The 19028-nt window shown below is 46.9% G+C and overlaps 1 protein-coding gene across 7 annotated transcripts in view; it reads left to right on the top strand.

The window, feature by feature from the left end:
* Nucleotides 1-19028, top strand: part of nfic (nuclear factor I/C) — a 152780-nt gene that overhangs the window by 49309 nt on the left and 84443 nt on the right. For all 7 annotated transcript variants that reach the window (XR_004563118.1, XM_034180197.1, XM_034180193.1 and 4 more), the window contains exons 3-4: nucleotides 2043-2219; nucleotides 10054-10237. Coding sequence is in view for 6 of the 7 variants with exons in the window: in XM_034180197.1 (XP_034036088.1) it covers nucleotides 2043-2219; nucleotides 10054-10237 (361 nt within the window). In the remaining variant the exon portion in view is untranslated. The remainder of the gene's footprint in view (nucleotides 1-2042; nucleotides 2220-10053; nucleotides 10238-19028) is intronic.

The raw sequence follows: 19028 nt of genomic DNA, 5'->3' as shown, positions 1-19028 counted from the left end.
TTTTATTATTATTTTTGTTTATTATGATATTTGTGTTGTGTGAGTCTCATTCTGATTGTATTCCCAGTATCCCCCACATACTGTGCCCCCATTCTCCACACAGGATCATGTACACGCAGTTTTTGGTGTTGACATCCCGGATAGGTCTGATTTTAAAGACCTGCTTGTTGCTCTTGCTTTTCACCCAAGTCAAGGGGTGAAAGTGCTGGTCCTGAGTTCTGAGACTTGTGAGTTGTAACTTGGCCAGTCTGCTTTTCACCAGTAGGTCTTGAAGATTGTGATTTCTCCTGTATGCTGAAATCGCCCTATGTTTGTGCAGGGTAGGGTAAGGAGCAGGACTATGGTAGAGTTAAGGTTAGGCTGTTAGGGATGGGGTAGGGTTAAGGTTAGGTTTTTAAGGGGGGGTAGGGTAAGGGACAGGTGTAGGGTTAGGGTTAAGGCTTGATCCAGATCACCTCTGGATCAAGATGTAATGGAGTCTTCCATGGCCTAATATGCATCTGTTGTGAAAAGTTTGTCAAAATTTGTGCAGTAGTTTTGACGTAATCCTGCTAACAGACAGACAAATAAACACAGATGATTTTATTATGTCCTTGGCGAATGTAATAATGTTGAGTCTAAACAAGATGTCTTCTTCTGAATTATGATTTGTGTGTGTTTTGAGCTGCGACTGCGTCCCATTAATGTGTACAGTCATAGGTGTGGATGATGGCAGAGTAGAGGAGGACCTCAACCTCCCCGACCCAGAAACTCAACAACAACCCTCACAACAATCACATTTTTCTTTTTTTCTTTTTTTTTCTCTGCTGAAATAGGAAATGTGGCTTTTATCCTGCGTCATATATCAGGCCGTTTTTGTGAAAACCGGTATGGACTATCACAGTGTGTGAAACAGCGCCATCCTTGCCCAAGGTCAGGCAGTCCTGCTCTCACTCTTTTGTTTTTGTCCCATTCATTTGTGTGTATGTGTCCTTACTCGGCCCCGCCCCTAAAGCACTGTATATATCTAGAGTCGCTCTGGACATGAACAGGATTGGTGTAATCTGACCAATCACGGCCTTTGCTGGGGCCGGCCTGCCATAATGGCACAGGGCCTCGCTACGGGAGTCTTGCGCTGCAGTCATGGAATAACCCCTGGAGTTTTGTAGTCGGGCTGTGCCACATTATACCGTTGTAAATGACAAAAGTGTCACATCCCAATAGAAGCAGCCAGAGTTCTATTTCACTTTAAGGGAGTAGTAAGATGGCGTATGTGTGTTTGGCAAGCCGTCCGCTCTCTTCCTCAATTGTTTGTTCTTTTTTTTTTGTTGCCAGTGGTTCTCCTCTGCTGGTTTAGAACTTCAAGCACAACAGTTCGAGAGCATCTGCTGGTTTATTTATTTATTATTGGGGTCGTTCTGGAGGAATGACCATGTTTGCCCATTTCTGTCAGCTATGCGTCTGTGTTCGTGGGGTAAGGAAGGGCAGCGAGCGGCAGTCAGAATAAATTCTAACAAGTGCAGCACCTGGGTGGAATGCAGTCTCTGAGACTGGAGATTGCATGCTGAAAGGTTTTAAACCCCACTCACGTTCCCATACTGACCACCAGGGGGAGTCAGACTCTCAGAAGTTCTCAATAGGTCTTTCCCATCGTCTGAAGAGATGTAGCCGAGGAACAGTCTTAGACGTGTACACTGTAAGAGTGAGATGGTTAACACTATAAGAGTAGTTTTAATTTGACACTCACCCTGGATCTATGTAGCAACCATTAACCCAGAGTTAAGTTTAATTCTCAGGGAGTTAAATTTGGGATTTCAGATGTCCTGTATTGGCCTGAGGCCCCTTGGTGCCGGTGTTCGAAGCCTCCCCCTGGACAGGACGCCAGTCTGATGCAGGTTGCTTCCCCATTCGAAGGCTCAGACCCACTTACAGCTGGGTGGACTGAGACCATGCAGTTCATGTGTCTTGTCCAAGACACAGACACACATGGTGACACACACTGACAGCTCAGGTCCTTACCCACTGAGTCAGTACATCATGGTTTGATATTTTTCTATTTCCAGGTGAAACAGAAGTGGGCCAGTCGTCTTTTGGCCAAGTTGAGAAAAGACATTCGGCCCGAATGCAGAGAGGACTTTGTCTTGTCCGTTACTGGGAAGAAAACAGCGTGTTGTGTGCTGTCAAATCCTGACCAGAAAGGCAAAATGAGACGCATCGACTGTCTCCGACAAGCCGACAAGGTAAGATACGATACAATAATCCTTTATTAGTCCCACGATGGGGAAATTTATGATGCTGCAGCAGCAAAGGGACCATCACAGAACAATAAGGTAAAAGGAAATAAATATCAAAAACACATGGAAGTCAAGTTCTGTGCAGAATAACACCACCCAAAAAAAAATCATCTTAGGAGATATGGATACCTTCCTCTGTCTCAGCCGATCCACATCTGTCCTCTGAGGCCCCCCTCACCCAGAACATCAGCTGGTCAGCCTGCTGCCCTCGGACAGGACATACAGGTCCATCAGAGCCCCGACCCCTGAGCTGTGACTACGTTAACAGGGCTTGACATAAACCAATTTGCCCCACAGGGCCAGTAGAATTTAGAAGTTAGTGGTCCACACTGTAGGAGCACTGGCCCATTTGTTTTGCGCACGAGAGTTCGTGATATTCCACCTTGAAATCCTGCAAATAAAACTGCCTATATAATATAAACCAATCCAGAAAAAAACATAAAATAGTCTATGGACCTTGAAGTTAAAAAAAATATAATTTATCAGCGGGCATTCTCAAGTGTAAAAAAATAAAGTGACTCCCGTAAAATTTAGAGAGCATTTTTTAAGCAACCAGAGTTGGCTAACTCACAGTCAGAAATGTAAAATACAGATGTAGGTCCATATCAAAACTAAAAAGTATGCCTTTTCTGGATTGGAGTTATAGATCTAAAAATTGAAAAAAAAAATGCTTGGCTCCTTTGCTAATGTCACGTGGGGTTTCCACAAAGCAGGCTGGTTAGACTTTTAAACTAGCTTCAAACAGCCAGGGTCTACTTGTCAGCATACGACGGATAGGCCCTGCAGATTTGGCAGAAAACCTCATTCTTCTCTTGGTCTTGACCAAGCCACGGCCATTTCTGTGGCCAGGTCGGGACAAAATCTCTCTTCCTCTTGTTTCTTTCATATAGCCTGTCTCCCTTAACTCATCATCACTAAGCTTCCTCTTCTGGACAATTTCTTTAGCACCTTTAACTCTTTCCTGGTTGTTGTCTGGGTTTGGGTGGATGTAGTTTAAACATATTTCAGTTCAAATTTCAAAGCATTCTGTTAGATTTGCATCTTGTTCATCTTTGTTTCCTGCAGCTTCCCTCGCATTTAAAGATGCTAACGAACATTGCCAAAGATCGGTGACAGAAACGGCCAAACGTACGCTCCACACATCGACAACATACATTTCGATATGCACGAGATTCTACGGGAGCATGGAGCATGGTTAGGGATGGGTATTGATAAGATTTTATCTATCGATACCATTATCAATCCGATTCCTTATCGATCCCTTATCGATACCCCTAGTGAATTTTCTATGTACTAAAAGTTGGCTTTAAAGGTTTTCGATGTGAACAACATTTTATTGAGTCTTAAAGTAAATAAATATGAAATTGGTCACTGGATCCTTAAACTCTGGACCTAAATAAACTCTACATGGTGGCTCCTTGATCTCTGAATATAAATTGAAATAAACAAAATCTGTAGTTTTTGTCAAAAGCATTTCCTTTCAGACATTATTGTCATGAATGTCTTTCCATACCTCTGAGCTGAGCTCTTGCAGCTGGCTGTGCTTCACATCAGCATCAGTTTAATTCATAAAGAATGCAGGACGTCTCATTTTGGGAAGAAAAAAAATATTTTAGTCAATTGTAGTTTATTTTCTCTATTACAGCGTTTGGAAAGAGGTGTCATTTTATTTAAAGTGGCATTTCGTTTTGAAGTTATTAATTTTGACCGGACTCTGTTTCTGCAGAGAGCCGTGCAGCATTTAGAGCTGTGCCAACGGAGCGGAGGACGATTCTCGTTTCTTGACTGCCACAAGACAACATCCCACGTAGTGACTTTAATCTGCACAAAAGTGACTCACAGTCATGATTGACATATTTTAATGGCTTCTGAAGAATTACTATTACTACGTATTATTGCTGTTGTTGTTGCTATTATTATTATTAATATATAAATTTAAAAAATTACAATTTTTAATACATTTGACTCTTTTACAACAACAAGCACTGAGCCATTAATTATTATACAGAAAACAAATGCACACAAACGTGCTGAAATGCCAACAGCTAATGCCAACTTTAACATTGAAAACGCCATAGACATGCTAACGCGTTAGCCTTGGTCCCGTTTTTAAGTTATAAAATACATCTATCAGCTGTTTCAGAAGACCATAAGGGGTCGGTTTAACATAAAATGGTATATATTACTCACGCATGTGCTCTTTAGGGTTTTAGCGGGGAAAAAGTGCAGTCGCTCTGCAGAAGTGGTTGATTACAGACCAACTACAGGGTCTGCAATCAACGTAGAGAAATCATTTTCCAGACAAAGACCCTCAAAAACAGCGGCCCCTCTGAAGGACGGATAAGGGAATCGCTAAGCAAAAAGACTATAGATATCGGTGGATCGAATCATTTCTTAACGATACCCAACCCGAGATCCGAGATGTGGTCCATGGTGTGAGACCAAAACAAACAAACAAGAAGAAGACCAAAACAAACATGGCAGACTCTGTGAAGTTTGATGACACGGAGATGTGAAGAAATTTGATTTTGCCGCCACAAAATATGGTAAAATAAATAGAATTTTGCATATTTTTGTAGTGGTCCGAGCGGGCCATCATTTGATAAATTGTAGTGGCCCAAAAGTGGGCCAAATCGGAGCCGGGCCAGTGGGCAAATGGCTATGTTGAGCCCTGATTAAACACTCGTGCAGTAGCAGAAATCCTATTTCCTACAAATTGTAACAAATATCTGATTTTCTCTGAGCCCCGTCCAGAATGTATATTTATTTCTTTAAATACAGTAGCTTGTATATATCTTCACTTATTTCTAACTCACATTTTTCACTTGGTCTGCTGAGTTATTTATGAGTGACGGGTGATGGCTTCTTTCTATATTTTCTTGTTCTCAGACTCAGTTGCGGAGCTGTGCCCCTGATCTCGTTGTATATGTAAAATGACAGATAAAGCTTCTCTTCTGTACGTACCGTAGTATTCACTGTCTACAAGCAAGAAAGAAAAGCATGCATCGTACTTGAGTGTTCAAGTTGCTGGTGAACCTGACACGCCGTTTTTCTCTGATGCCTGCGTAACTGACCGCGCACATCTTTTTCCTTCTCCACCTTCTGTTTCCTTTTCAAATTTGTAAATGGGAAAAAATAGAAAAGTAGAGAACTAAAATTTGTGCACACAGTTATATGGACTTTATTTTGCATGTTCTTGGGTCATGTCTGAGGTGATAACATTTTATTTATGACTGAATGAAGTAGGTGTGGCTTATCACACAAACACATCTCCCAGAAATCGCCGCCTCAAAATGACAAAAATTCACAGAAACTCACCCGATTGTCCCACAGAGCTGAAACTTTGACTTCATCACATCCACCGAGTTCCTGCTGTGAATGCAGTAGAACGTGTGGTGATCACATTACTGCTGAAATGTAAAAATATTTTTGGTGGACATGACTGGATTATTGCCATCTTCTGGACAGTTGCAGTACTCCGGCTGTACTGACAGAACAAATATAAATCTTTACCTTCCCGCAGATTTACATACAAAAAATAATCCCACTTTATTTTCATTGCCCAGATTTTGTGAGGCGAGATTTGATCTTAATAAAGATGGCAGTACGATGATGATGCAACAGAGGATCCTGGGAAAACTATTGATAAACAACTGTCTAGTTAGTCTGTCATTTGTAAAGGTTTATTCTGGTTCATATGAACTTGTTAAAGTCCTGTCTGTAAGTGACTGTGATGTCTCAATTAAGCAGAAAACTGCTGCATTAAATCTGAAGGGTCGGTATGAATACTTGGCTTCAAATGTACTCACGGGCTCGCTCTCCCCACCTGGTGTACCCCTTGCTGTATTGATTATTTGTCGTCTCACTGCTGTGGACACACACAAACGCCTCAATTTCTTTCAGAAATGTTTCTGTTCTTGTTCTTCCTGTCTCTTCTCTTTCCATGATAAGTTCACGTTTCCAGCTTCACGCATTTAAATATTCACGTCCATTTGTGGTTGAATGTGGGGGTGTCGAGGGCTGGATCCGAGGCGGAGTAATATGCGCACAGTTCAGAGTACTGTGTGATTTATGAAGACCATTCTGCGTCCCAACAGTCTTATTTACGTGATTTTCTTTCTTTTGTTTGTACACCATTATTGTCTTTTGTTCATAAATGTACTTTAAAGAGATAGATAGATAGATAGATAGACACTTTATTCATCCCACAGGAAATTTTGGATATGCAATATATAAAGGCCCGGTCACATGGCACGTAACGAAAGGGCAGCGAAGCCCAAACGAAACAAGAAATTTGGACTTTTGTTGACATTGTTTAACCTTTGCTCAGCTTCATTCTTGCAGCTGGCGCTTTGTCATGATTGTTAAACTGTCAAAAAATTTGAACAAATGTTGCCGAAAACCTCAATTTGTTCATATTTTGTTTTGCTGTCATTCTAGACGTTTTTTTATTGTTTACGTAGTTTTTATAACGTTAGCGTTTAGTTCGACTTTGTTCAACCAGCTAAATGTTTTCACATAGTACAGAAGCTGGTTTGTGAGCGCTGATGTAGTGGAGAGATGCAGCTCCTCTGCGGTGGTGCTGGTGTGTGGTGTGGGGCTTCTGCTGCTGCGTATGATGGGGCGAGTACAGCTGCTGTCATGCCGTGGTGTTGGCTGGCCAGGAAGAATTTGTCGGCCTCTTTTGCTAGCGCACGGCAGTCTGTGATCATGGTGTTGTACCAGCGCTGCGTGCACCTGAGGAGGGAGTTGCTGCGCAGAAAGTCCGGCCGGTGCCCTGTCAGGAGCTGCTGTATTCTGTCCATGAGCTCTGAAGTCTTGCTGTCCTCCAGCCATTGCAGAGAGAAGAGCCCACTGGCCCTTTCAGTCTGACAGTTCAAAAGTTTTGAGCACTATGTATTTGTTTGTAGCGGGGGATGGCGGGGGAGCTTTGCAGAAGCGCAATCAGCCTCCTGCAGATGCATGACTTTGAGCATCAGTGTGAAGAAGTTCCAGCAACAGCGGACATTCGCGTATGAACAGCTTTGATCGGTAATCAAAAACAGCATTATCGTGCTCTTTCTCTGCCTGTCTCTCTCACTCTCTCTCTTCCTCTCTCTCTTCCTCTGTCTGTCTCTCTCTCTCTCTTCCTCTGTCTCTCTAGCTCCCTCTCTCTGCTGAAATGAGACGGGAAGTTTTAAGTTTGCCTCTGACTTTAAATGCCAATATTTTCTACTTGGGGGGGGGGGGGGAGACAAAATGACACTGAACTTTGCGATCTAATGTTCCCAGCCCTGACATGGAAGCAGTGTGTCCCGCTGTACATCTTCACACCTGAGTGCCGTTTGCTTCACTGTTTTGAGAACTGAATGCATTTCTACAATGCAAAAAAAAAAACAAAAAAAAAAAACAAAGGCAGGAGTGCAGCAAGGGCTACACACGACAGAACACATACATTGAAAGAAAGCAAATATATGCAGCTACAAGCAAAGCGCTTCAGTTTTTTTGTTTTAATTGGAGCAAGACAGAGCGCATAGCGCGTCGTCAGTCCGCTCCAGCAGTGGCTCCAGGCACATTTCATTTAAAGCATGGAGATCAACATTAGCTTCAGTTTCATTTTGTTCCTTTGGCGTTCTTGATTTGCAGGCTGTTTGGTGATGGGGAAAAGTCGAAAGCTCATTCATCCACCTGTTCTTGACAATTTGTGACTTTTTTACTTTTTTCCCTTCGTTCGGGAATCGTTGTATGCCATGTGACCGGGCCATTAATAACCAAAACACATTAAAACTTTAAATCAGGTTCCAAGAGGGAAAAAAGGTCTGTGTAAAGGGTTAGTGAAGCCAGCAGAAGACCGACAGTGGGTCGGTCTGATGTGGCGACTGGGGAAGATTCACACTGAAAAGTCCGGTTCCACCCTCTCCATCTTTCTGTGAGCATTTGAAGAGCTGGATGGCCCTTGGGGCAGAGGACCACCTCAGGACTCTGCCCCTGAACATGCTCCTCTGACTGGTGAATCCTCTGTATGGTGGAATCATTATCCAAAATTGTCAGCATCCTGTGCATGGTCTTTCTCTCCACTGTGAGACACTCCGGTTCAGTGGCAACGACACAACCCGCCTTCCTCACCAGCTTGTCCAGCCACCCAGTCCAATCCACCAGTTCTTCAGTGCAGGCATTGAGCTGTCTTGGACACACTCTATCAGGCCGGCTGTTCTTCTGGGACACAGTCTCCTCAGCTTGTGGTGGTGGTGGGGGTCTATTTGCCTTTGGTGGTCACCAGGGGGTGGAGTGCTTCATTGGAAGGTGAAGTCTGACTCAAACATGATTTTGAAATGAGACCCCAGCTGATTTCATACCACAGTGTTGTCATTATGCTCAAATTTTAAACTCTGTACAATACTCAGGAACGTACTCTGTGGGCAGGGTGGTATGTGTGTTCCTCATGCTTGGGTCCTCTACCAGAGGTCTGGGAGTTTGAGAGTTCGGCGCAGTATCTTAGCTGTTCCTAGGACTGAACTCTTCTGCACGGAGACCTCTGATGTTGTTCCTGGAATCTACTGGAGCCACTCTTCCAGTTTGGGGGTTACAGCTCCTAGTGCTCCTGTTACCACTGGGACCACTTTGGACTTTACCTTCCACATCTGCTCCAGTTGTTCCTTCAGTCCTTGGTACTTCTCTGTTTTCTTGTGCTCCTTCTTTCTGATGTTGCTGTCAGTTGGGATTGATACATCAATCACAACTCCGGTTTTCTTTCCCTTGTCAACCACCACTATGTCTGGTTGGTTGGCCAGCAGCTGCGTCTCTGTCTGGAATTTGAAGTCACACAGGACCTGAGCCCTGTCACTCCTGACCACCTTCAGCATGTCTTCCTTCGACATTTGAGAACTTCTAACTCGTATGCGGCACAGACGTTCCTGTACATGATTCCGGGCACTTGGTTTTGTCTCTCAGTGTACGCTGTCCCAGCATGCATCTTGCATTCTGCTCCTATGTGCTGGTCTGTCTCTGGGGCACATTTGCACAGCCTGCAACTTGGGTCCTGTTGGCTGTGGTGGACTCCTGCCTCTATGGATCTGGTGCTTAGGGCTTGTTCTTGTGCTGCCATGATCAGAGCCTCTGTGCTGTCCTTTTGGTTGGGCTTTTCTAGCCAATGGTAAGACTTCTTCTCATCCACTTCCACTTTCTGTCAATAGAATAAATAAATATATAGCCTACAGCTCCAAAAGGTAGAAAATGCACATATTTAAATATGAGAATATTTTATTTCAAATCACTATTTATGCAGTGTGAATGCCATTAATGTATTAAATCTGGGGCTTAGTACACACAACTACAATCATGGGGAAAACTGCTGACTTGCCAGTTGTCAAGAAGACTTTCCACAGGGAGGTTAAGTAACAGAAAGTCACTGCTGTTTGCTCTGGTTGTTTAGCATGAAGCTGTTCGTGAACCTTCAACATCAGTCAACCTTTAAATGAGACACAGTACAATTTCATCACAGCTGACACTGCTCCGTGCCCCCCACCCCCCTTTGGCTTGGCTTGAGATTTGTTCCCAGTGGTAACATCGTTCCTCGGCTGGCCGTCTCTGACTCTGTGTCCTAAGCACCGGTTCATGCGTTTAACCAAACAGAGGGCAGTCAGTGTTTTTAAAGTGTGGCCAGGAGTCATGTGCATTGGTGCTGTGTAAAATCTGAACTATGACACACACACACAAAGTACAATATGACTGCTCTGATTGAACAATGAAATCATTACGTGGACTCGTGTTCTAGTCCCCGATATGTGCCATCTTGTTCCAGGTGTGGCGGTTGGACCTCGTCATGGTCATCCTGTTCAAAGGAATCCCATTGGAAAGCACAGATGGAGAGCGGCTGGTCAAGGGAGGCCAGTGCTCGAATCCCGTCCTCTGTGTCCAGCCTCGACACATCTCTGTCTCCGTCAAAGAGCTTGATCTTTATCTGGCTTACTATGTACAAGAAAGAGGTATGTGTCTGCAGTTTTTGTTTGCTGTTGAATTTGTGCATTTTAACTTGGCGTCGGTGCGGAGGGGCACATGGGGGTGGAGCAGTGGGGCGCGGTGGGGCTGTTTATCAGATTCAGATTTTTTATTGTCATTGTAACAAGTACAAGCAAAAGGTAAAGTGCAGCCTTTTCAGTGCAAATATAAACCAGAGTAAACCACCTGCAGACTTGAAAGGTCTTAAAAGACTTGAAAGAAAGTAAACATAAAAAGTAATGGAAAGAAAAAGGTTATGTTCAGAGCTCAAGCTAAGAAAAAAATATATGCAGTATGCAGTAAAAAAAAGTATATGCAAAAAAAAAAAAGAGAAAAGTATGTACACTGTAAAAAAAAAAACAATTCCCTTGTTTTTACAGAAAAATCCTGGCAGCTGTGGTTACCAGGAGAATTCTGTAAAAATTACGGTAAATGTGTAAATTATTTTATATAAAATATGTAAATTTTAGAGTATACCTGTTGTAATTTTATTGTCTATTTAGAAAATAAACGGCCACCTCATGCTTTATTTTCCTCTAAATGTAGTTTAAACAGACACATCACCTCTTGTTTCAAACCCTTAATTATCAGTATTTTACTGTATTCGTGAAAATTCTCATCTGTAAAATCAAACTGATTTGTACAGTTTTTGGTATTACCGTTTTTCTGTTTTTAAACTACAGCCATTTGTAAATTCTGCAATGGTATATGATTATTTTGACATTTGTACTGTTAAATTCACAGTACAGTTCCACATTTTACACATTATTGCTGTAAAGTAAACACCACTCCATTGTTTTTCATTTAACAATTTCTTTGTTGTGGATTCACAGGAGTTCACCATTAATTTCACAGACTTTTTTTTTACAGTGTACAGAAACTGTGGATATTGCCCATTTACAAATATTACATTTCTTCTGGCCACCATCTGGGCAGGAGGGGATGCCCTACTGCGTGGCTGGAGTCAGGGCTGGAACCAGCAGCTGGGGTGAACACAGGACCACATTTGGTATGAGGTTTTGGCCTGCTGTCTCTAGGTTTGGACTCAGGAGTGACTTTATAGATGGTTAATATAGAATTGATTTATTTCCATGCCCACAAAAAACAAACCAACAAAAAAATACATTGAAACCCACAATGTCACTTTGGCTTCATTTGTCCTGGCACATGTCCTGGTGTGAATGTCAATACCCTCATTCCTACGTGGGCCATGTCCTTGTTTGACGTCTCGTGCTTATCTGGTCTGAAGTAAGGTGGTAAGGACAACCGTCCTCTTGGTCTGAATCCTGACACTGTTCAGGATGAAGCTTCTGTCCTCGGTTAAACAGTCTCCTTAACCAGCAGGACATAGGACGGTGCTTCTGTCCTCGGTCAAACAGTCTCTGTAACCGTCAGGACTGAGCTTCTGTCCTCGGTCAAACAGTCTCTGTAACCGGCAGGACGGAGCTTCTGTCCTCGGTCAAACAGTCTCTGTAATCGGCAGGACGGAGCTTCTGTCCTCGGTCAAACAGTCTCTGTAATCGGCAGGACGGAGCTTCTGTCCTCGGTCAAACAGTCTCTGTAATCGGCAGGACTGAGCTTCTGTCCTCGGTCAAACAGTCTCTAACTGGCAGGACGGAGGACAGAGCTTCTGTCCTCAGTCAGACAGTCTCTGTAACCTGCAGGACTGAGCTTCTGTTCTTGTTTAAGCAGTCTCTGTAACCAGTAGGACTGAGCTTCTGTCCTCGGTCAAACAGTCTCTGTAACTGGCAGGACGGAAGACAGAGCTTCTGTCCTCGGTCAGACAGTCTCCGTAACTGGCAGGACGGAAGACGGACCTTCTATCTTCGGGCAAACAGTCTTTGTAACTGGCAGGACGGAGCTTCTGTCCTCAGTCAAACACTGTCTGGAACTGGCAGGACGGAGCTTCTGTCCTCAGTCAAACAGTCATTGTAACTGGCAAGGCGGGGCTTCTGTCGTCAGTCAAACAGTCTCCGTAACCGGCAGGATGGAGGATGGCGCTTCTGTCCTCGGTCAAACAGTATTTGTAACCGGCATTACGGCGCTTCTGTCCTCCGCCAAACAGTCTCCGTAACCGGCAGGACGGAAGACAAAGCTTCTGTCTTCGGGAAACAAACTTTGTAACTGGCAGGACGGAGCTTCTGTCCTCGGTCAAACAGTATTTGTAACTGGCAGGACGGAGCTTCTCTCCTCAGCCAGTCAGTCTCCTTTACCAACAGGACATAGTACGGTGCTTCTGTCCTCGGTCAAACAGTCTCTGTAAACGTCAGGACTGAGCTTCTGTCCTCAGTCAAATAGCCTCTGTAACCGGCAGGACTGAGCTTCTGTCCTCGGTCAAATAGTCTCTGTAACCGGCAGGACTGAGCTTCTGTCCTCGGTCAAACAGTCTCTGTAACCGGCAGGACTGACCTTCTGTCCTCGGTCAAACAGTCTCTGTAACCGGCAGGACTGACCTTCTGTCCTCGGTCAAACAGTCTCTGTAACCTGCAGGACTGACCTTCTGTCCTCGGTCAAACAGTCTCTGTAACCGACAGGACTGAGCTTCTGTCCTCGGTCAAACAGTCTCTGTAACCGGCAGGACGGTGCGTCTGTCTTCGGTCAAACAGTCTCTGTAACCGGCAGGACGGTGCGTCTGTCTTCGGTCAAACAGTCTCTGTAACCGGCAGGACGGAGCGTCTGTCTTCGGTCAAACAGTCTCTGTAACCGGCAGGACGGAGGATGGAGCTTCTGTCCTCGGTCAAACAGTCTCTGTAACCGGCAGGACGGAGCTTCTGTCCTTGGTCACACAGTTTCTGTAACTGGCAGGACAGAGGACGGTGCTTCTGTCCTCGATCAAGCAGTCTTTGTAACTGACAGGACAGAAGACGGTGCTTCTGTCCTCGATCAAGCAGTCTGTGTAACTGGCAGGACGGAGCTTCTGTCCTCGGTCAAACGGTCTCTGTCACTGATAAATGGAGGACGGCTCTTCTGTCCTCGGTCAAATAATCTCCGTAACCGGCTGGACAGAGGACGGAGCTTCTGTCCTCGGTCAAACAGTCTCTGTAACCGGCAGGACGGAGGACGGAGCTTATGTCCTCGGTCAAACAGTCTCTGTAACCGACAGGACTGAGCTTCTGTCCTCGGTCAAACAGTCTTTGTCACTGGCAGGACGGAGCTTCTGTCCTCGGTCCAACAGTCTTTGTAACTGGCAGGATGGAGCTTCTCTCCTCTGCCAATCAGTCTCCTTAATCAGCAGGACATAGGACGGTGCTTCTGTCCTCGGTCAAACAGTCTCTGTAACCGGCAGGACGGAGCTTCTGTCCTCGGTCAAACAGTCTCTGTAACCGGCAGGACGGAGCTTCTGTCCTCTTTCAAACAGTCTCTGTAATCGGCAGGACTGAGCTTCTGTCCTCTTTCAAACAGTCTCTGTAATCGGCAGGACTGAGCTTCTGTCCTCTTTCAAACAGTCTCTGTAACCGGCAGGACTGAGCTTCTGTCCTCGGTCAAACAGTCTCTGTAACCGGCAGGACTGAGCTTCTGTCCTCGGTCAAACAGTCTCTGTAACCGGCAGGACTGAGCTTCTGTCCTCGGTCTAACAGTCTCTGTAATCGGCAGGACTGAGCTTCTGTCCTCGGTCTAACAGTCTCTGTAACTGGCAGGACAGAGGACAGAGCTTCTGTCCTCGGTCAAACAGTCTCTGTAACTGGCAGGACAGAGGACAGAGCTTCTGTCCTCGGTCAAACAGTCTCTGTAACTGGCAGGACAGAGGACAGAGCTTCTGTCCTCGGTCAAACAGTCTCTGTAACTGGCAGGACAGAGGACAGAGCTTCTGTCCTCGGTCAAACAGTCTCTGTAACTGGCAGGACGGAGCTTCTGTCCTCGGTCAAACAGTCTCTGTAACCGGCAGGACGGAGCTTCTGTCCTCGGTCAAACAGTCTCTGTAACCGGCAGGACGGAGCTTCTGTCCTCGGTCAAACAGTCTCTGTAACCGGCAGGACGGAGCTTCTGTCCTCGGTCAAACAGTCTCTGTAACCGGCAGGACGGAGCTTCTGTCCTCGGTCAAACAGTCTCTGTAACCGGCAGGACGGAGCTTCTGTCCTCGGTCAAACAGTCTCTGTAACCGGCAGGACGGAGCTTCTGTCCTCGGTCAAACAGTCTCTGTAACCGGCAGGACGGAGCTTCTGTCCTCGGTCAAACAGTCTCTGTAACTGGCAGGACGGAGCTTCTGTCCTCGGTCAAACAGTCTCTGTAACTGGCAGGACGGAGCTTCTGTCCTCGGTCAAACAGTCTCTGTAACTGGCAGGACAGAGGACAGAGCTTCTGTCCTCTGTCAAACAGTCTCTGTAACTGGCAGGACAGAGGACAGAGCTTCTGTCCTCGGTCAAACAGTCTCTGTAACCTGCAGGACGGAGCTTCTGTCCTCGGTCAAACAGTCTCTGTAACTGGCAGGACGGAGCTTCTCTCCTCAGCCAATCAGTCTCTGTAACCGTCAGGACTGAGCTTCTGTCCTCGGTCAAACAGTCTCTGTAACCGGCAGGACGGAGGATGGGGCTTCTGTCCTGGGTGAAAAAGTCTCTGTAACCGGCAGGATGGAGCTTCTGTCCTCAGTCTAACAGTCTCTGTAATCGGCAGGACTGAGCTTCTGTCCTCGGTCAAACAGTCTCTGTAACTGGCAGGACAGAGGACAGAGCTTCTGTCCTCAGCCAAACAGTCTCTGTAACCAGTAGGACTGAGCTTCTGTCCTCGGTCAAACAGTCTCTGTAACCGGCAGGACAGAGCGTCTGTCCTCGGTCAAACAGTCTCTGTAACCGGCAGGACAGAGCGTCTGTCCTCGGTCAAACAGTCTCTGTAACCGGCAGGACAGAGCGTCTGTCCTCGGTCAAACAGTCTCTGTAACCGGCAGGACAGAGCGTCTGTCCTCGGTCAAACAGTCTCTGTAACCGGCAGGACTGAGCTTCTGTCCTCGGTCAAACAGTCTCTGTAACCGGGAGGACTGAGCTTCTGTCTCCGGTCAAACAGTCTCTGTAACCAGCAGGGCAGAGCTTCTGTCCTTGGTCACACAGTTTCTGTAACTGGCAGGACAGAGGTCGGTGCTTCTGTCCTCGAGCAAGCAGTCTTTGTAACTGGCAGGACGGAGCTTCTGTCCTCGGTCAAATGGTCTCTGTCACTGATAAATGGAGGACTGATCTTCTGTCCTCGGTCAAACAATCTCCATAACCGGCTGGACGGAGGACGGAGCTTCTGTCGTCGGTCAGACAGTCTCCGTAACCGGCAGGACAGAGGACGGAGCTCATGTCCTCAGTCAAACAGTCTCTGTAACCGACAGGACGGAGGACGGCACTTCTGTCCTCGGTCAAACAGTCTTTGTAACTGGCAAGACTGAGCTTCTGTCCTCGGTCAAACAGTCTTTGTAACTGGTAAGACGGAGGTTATGTCCTCAGTCAAAGAGTCTCTGTAACTGGTAAGATGGAGGTTATGTCCTCAGTCAAACAGTCTCTGTAATCAGCAGGATGGAACTTCTGTCCTCGGTCAAATGGTCTCCATAACTGGCAGGATGGAGGACGGCGCTTCTGTTCTCGGTCAGTCTGTAACCGGCAGGATGGAGCTTCTGTCCTTGGTCAAACAGTCTCCGTAACTGGGAGGACAGAGCTTCTGTCTTCGGTCAAACAGTCTTTGTAACTGGCAGGACGGAGCTTCTGTCCACGGTCAAACACTGTCTGGAACTAGCAGTACGGAGCTTCTGTCCTCGGTCAAACAGTCTCTGTAACTGGCAGGACGGCGCTTCTGTCCTCGATGAAACAGTCTCTGTAACCGGCAGGACTGAGCTTCTGTCTTCGGTCAAACAGTCTCTGTAACCGGGAGGACTGAGCGTCTGTCCTCGGTCAAACAGTCTCTGTAACCGGGAGGACTGAGCGTCTGTCTTCGGTCAAACAGTCTCTGTAACCAGCAGGACTGAGCTTCTGTCCTCGGTCAAACAGTCTCTGTAACCGGGAGGACTGAGCTTCTGTCTCCGGTCAAACAGTCTCTGTAACCGGCAGGACGGAGGATGGAGCTTCTGTCCTCGGTCAAACAGTCTCTGTAACCGGCAGGGCAGAGCTTCTGTCCTTGGTCACACAGTTTCTGTAACTGGCAGGACAGAGGTCGGTGCTTCTGTCCTCGAGCAAGCAGTCTTTGTAACTGGCAGGACGGAGCTTCTGTCCTCGGTCAAATGGTCTCTGTCACTGATAAATGGAGGACTGATCTTCTGTCCTCGGTCAAACAATCTCCATAACCGGCTGGACGGAGGACGGAGCTTCTGTCGTCGGTCAGACAGTCTCCGTAACCGGCAGGACAGAGGACGGAGCTCATGTCCTCAGTCAAACAGTCTCTGTAACCGACAGGACGGAGGACGGCACTTCTGTCCTCGGTCAAACAGTCTTTGTAACTGGCAAGACTGAGCTTCTGTCCTCGGTCAAACAGTCTTTGTAACTGGTAAGACGGAGGTTATGTCCTCAAAGAGTCTCTGTAACTGGTAAGATGGAGGTTATGTCCTCAGTCAAACAGTCTCTGTAATCAGCAGGATGGAACTTCTGTCCTCGGTCAAATGGTCTCCATAACTGGCAGGATGGAGGACGGCGCTTCTGTTCTCGGTCAGTCTGTAACCGGCAGGATGGAGCTTCTGTCCTTGGTCAAACAGTCTCCGTAACTGGGAGGACGGAGCTTCTGTCTTCGGTCAAACAGTCTTTGTAACTGGCAGGACGGAGCTTCTGTCCTCGGTCAAACACTGTCTGGAACTAGCAGTACGGAGCTTCTGTCCTCGGTCAAACAGTCTCTGTAACTGGCAGGACGGCGCTTCTGTCCTCGATGAAACAGTCTCTGTAACCGGCAGGACTGAGCTTCTGTCTTCGGTCAAACAGTCTCTGTAACCGGGAGGACTGAGCGTCTGTCCTCGGTCAAACAGTCTCTGTAACCGGGAGGACTGAGCGTCTGTCTTCGGTCAAACAGTCTCTGTAACCGGCAGGACGGAGGATGGAGCTTCTGTCCTCGGTCAAACAGTCTCTGTAACCGGCAGGGCAGAGCTTCTGTCCTTGGTCACACAGTTTCTGTAACTGGCAGGACAGAGGACGGTGCTTCTGTCCTCGATCAAGCAGTCTTTGTAACTGGCAAGACTGAGCTTCTGTCCTCGGTCAAACAGTCTCTGTAACCGGCAGGACAGTGCGTCTGTCCTCGGTCAAACAGTCTCTGTAACCGGCAGGACTGAGCTTCTGTCCTCGGTCAAACAGTCTCTGTAACCGGGAGGACTGAGCGTCTGTCCTCGTTCAAACAGTCTGTGTAACCGGCAGGGCAGAGCTTCTGTCCTTGGTCACACAGTTTCTGTAACTGGCAGGACAGAGGACGGTGCTTCTGTCCTCGATCAAGCAGTCTTTGTAACTGGCAAGACTGAGCTTCTGTCCTCGGTCAAGCAGTCTTTGTAACTGGCAAGACTGAGCTTCTGTCCTCGATCAAACAGTCTATGTAACTGGCAAGACGGAGCTTCTGTCCTTGGTCAAAGAGTCTCTGTATCCGGTAAGACGGAGCTTATGTCCTCAGTCAAACAGTCTCTTTAATCAGCAGGATGGAGCTTCTGTCCTCGGTCAAATGGTCTCCATAACTGGCAGGATGGAGGACGGCGCTTCTGTTCTCGGTCAGTCTGTAACCGGCAGGATGGAGCTTCTGTCCTTGGTCAAACAGTCTCCGTAACTGGGAGGACGGAGCTTCTGTCTTCGGTCAAACAGTCTTTGTAACTGGCAGGACGGAGCTTCTGTCCTCGGTCAAACACTGTCTGGAACTAGCAGTACGGAGCTTCTGTCCTCGGTCAAACAGTCTCTGTAACTGGCAGGACGGCGCTTCTGTCCTCGATCAAACAGTCTCTGTAACCGGCAGGACTGAGCTTCTGTCTTCGGTCAAACAGTCTCTGTAACCGGGAGGACTGAGCGTCTGTCCTCGGTCAAACAGTCTCTGTAACCGGGAGGACTGAGCGTCTGTCTTCGGTCAAACAGTCTCTGTAACCGGCAGGACGGAGGATAGAGCTTCTGTCCTCGGTCAAACAGTCTCTGTAACCGGCAGGGCAGAGCTTCTGTCCTTGGTCACACAGTTTCTGTAACTGGCAGGACAGAGGACGGTGCTTCTGTCCTCGATCAAGCAGTCTTTGTAACTGGCAGGACAGAGGACGGTGCTTCTGTCCTTGATCAAGCAGTCTTTGTAACTGGCAAGACTGAGCTTCTGTCCTCGGTCAAACAGTCTCTGTAACCGGCAGGACAGTGCGTCTGTCCTCGGTCAAACAGTCTCTGTAACCAGCAGGACTGAGCTTCTGTCCTCGGTCAAACAGTCTCTGTAACCGGGAGGACTGAGCGTCTGTCCTCGGTCAAACAGTCTGTGTAACCGGCAGGGCAGAGCTTCTGTCCTTGGTCACACAGTTTCTGTAACTGGCAGGACAGAGGACGGTGCTTCTGTCCTCGATCAAGCAGTCTTTGTAACTGGCAAGACGGAGCTTCTGTCCTCGGTCAAACAATCTTTGTAACTGGCAAGACTGAGCTTCTGTCCTCGGTCAAACAGTCTTTGTAACTGGCAAGACGGAGCTTCTGTCCTCGGTCAAACAGTCTTTGTAACTGGCAAGACGGAGCTTCTGTCCTCGGTCAAAGAGTCTCTTTAATCAGCAGGATGGAGCTTCTGTCCTCGGTCAAATGGTCTCCATAACTGGCAGGATGGAGGACGGCGCTTCTGTTCTCGGTCAGTCTGTAACCGGCAGGATGGAGCTTCTGTCCTTGGTCAAACAGTCTC

The sequence above is a fragment of the Thalassophryne amazonica genome, chromosome 10 (assembly GCF_902500255.1).
Source record: "Thalassophryne amazonica chromosome 10, fThaAma1.1, whole genome shotgun sequence".
Taxonomy (NCBI): domain Eukaryota; kingdom Metazoa; phylum Chordata; class Actinopteri; order Batrachoidiformes; family Batrachoididae; genus Thalassophryne; species Thalassophryne amazonica.
Note: the sequence above shows the minus strand (reverse complement) of the source record. Positions and strands in the feature narration are given on the sequence as shown.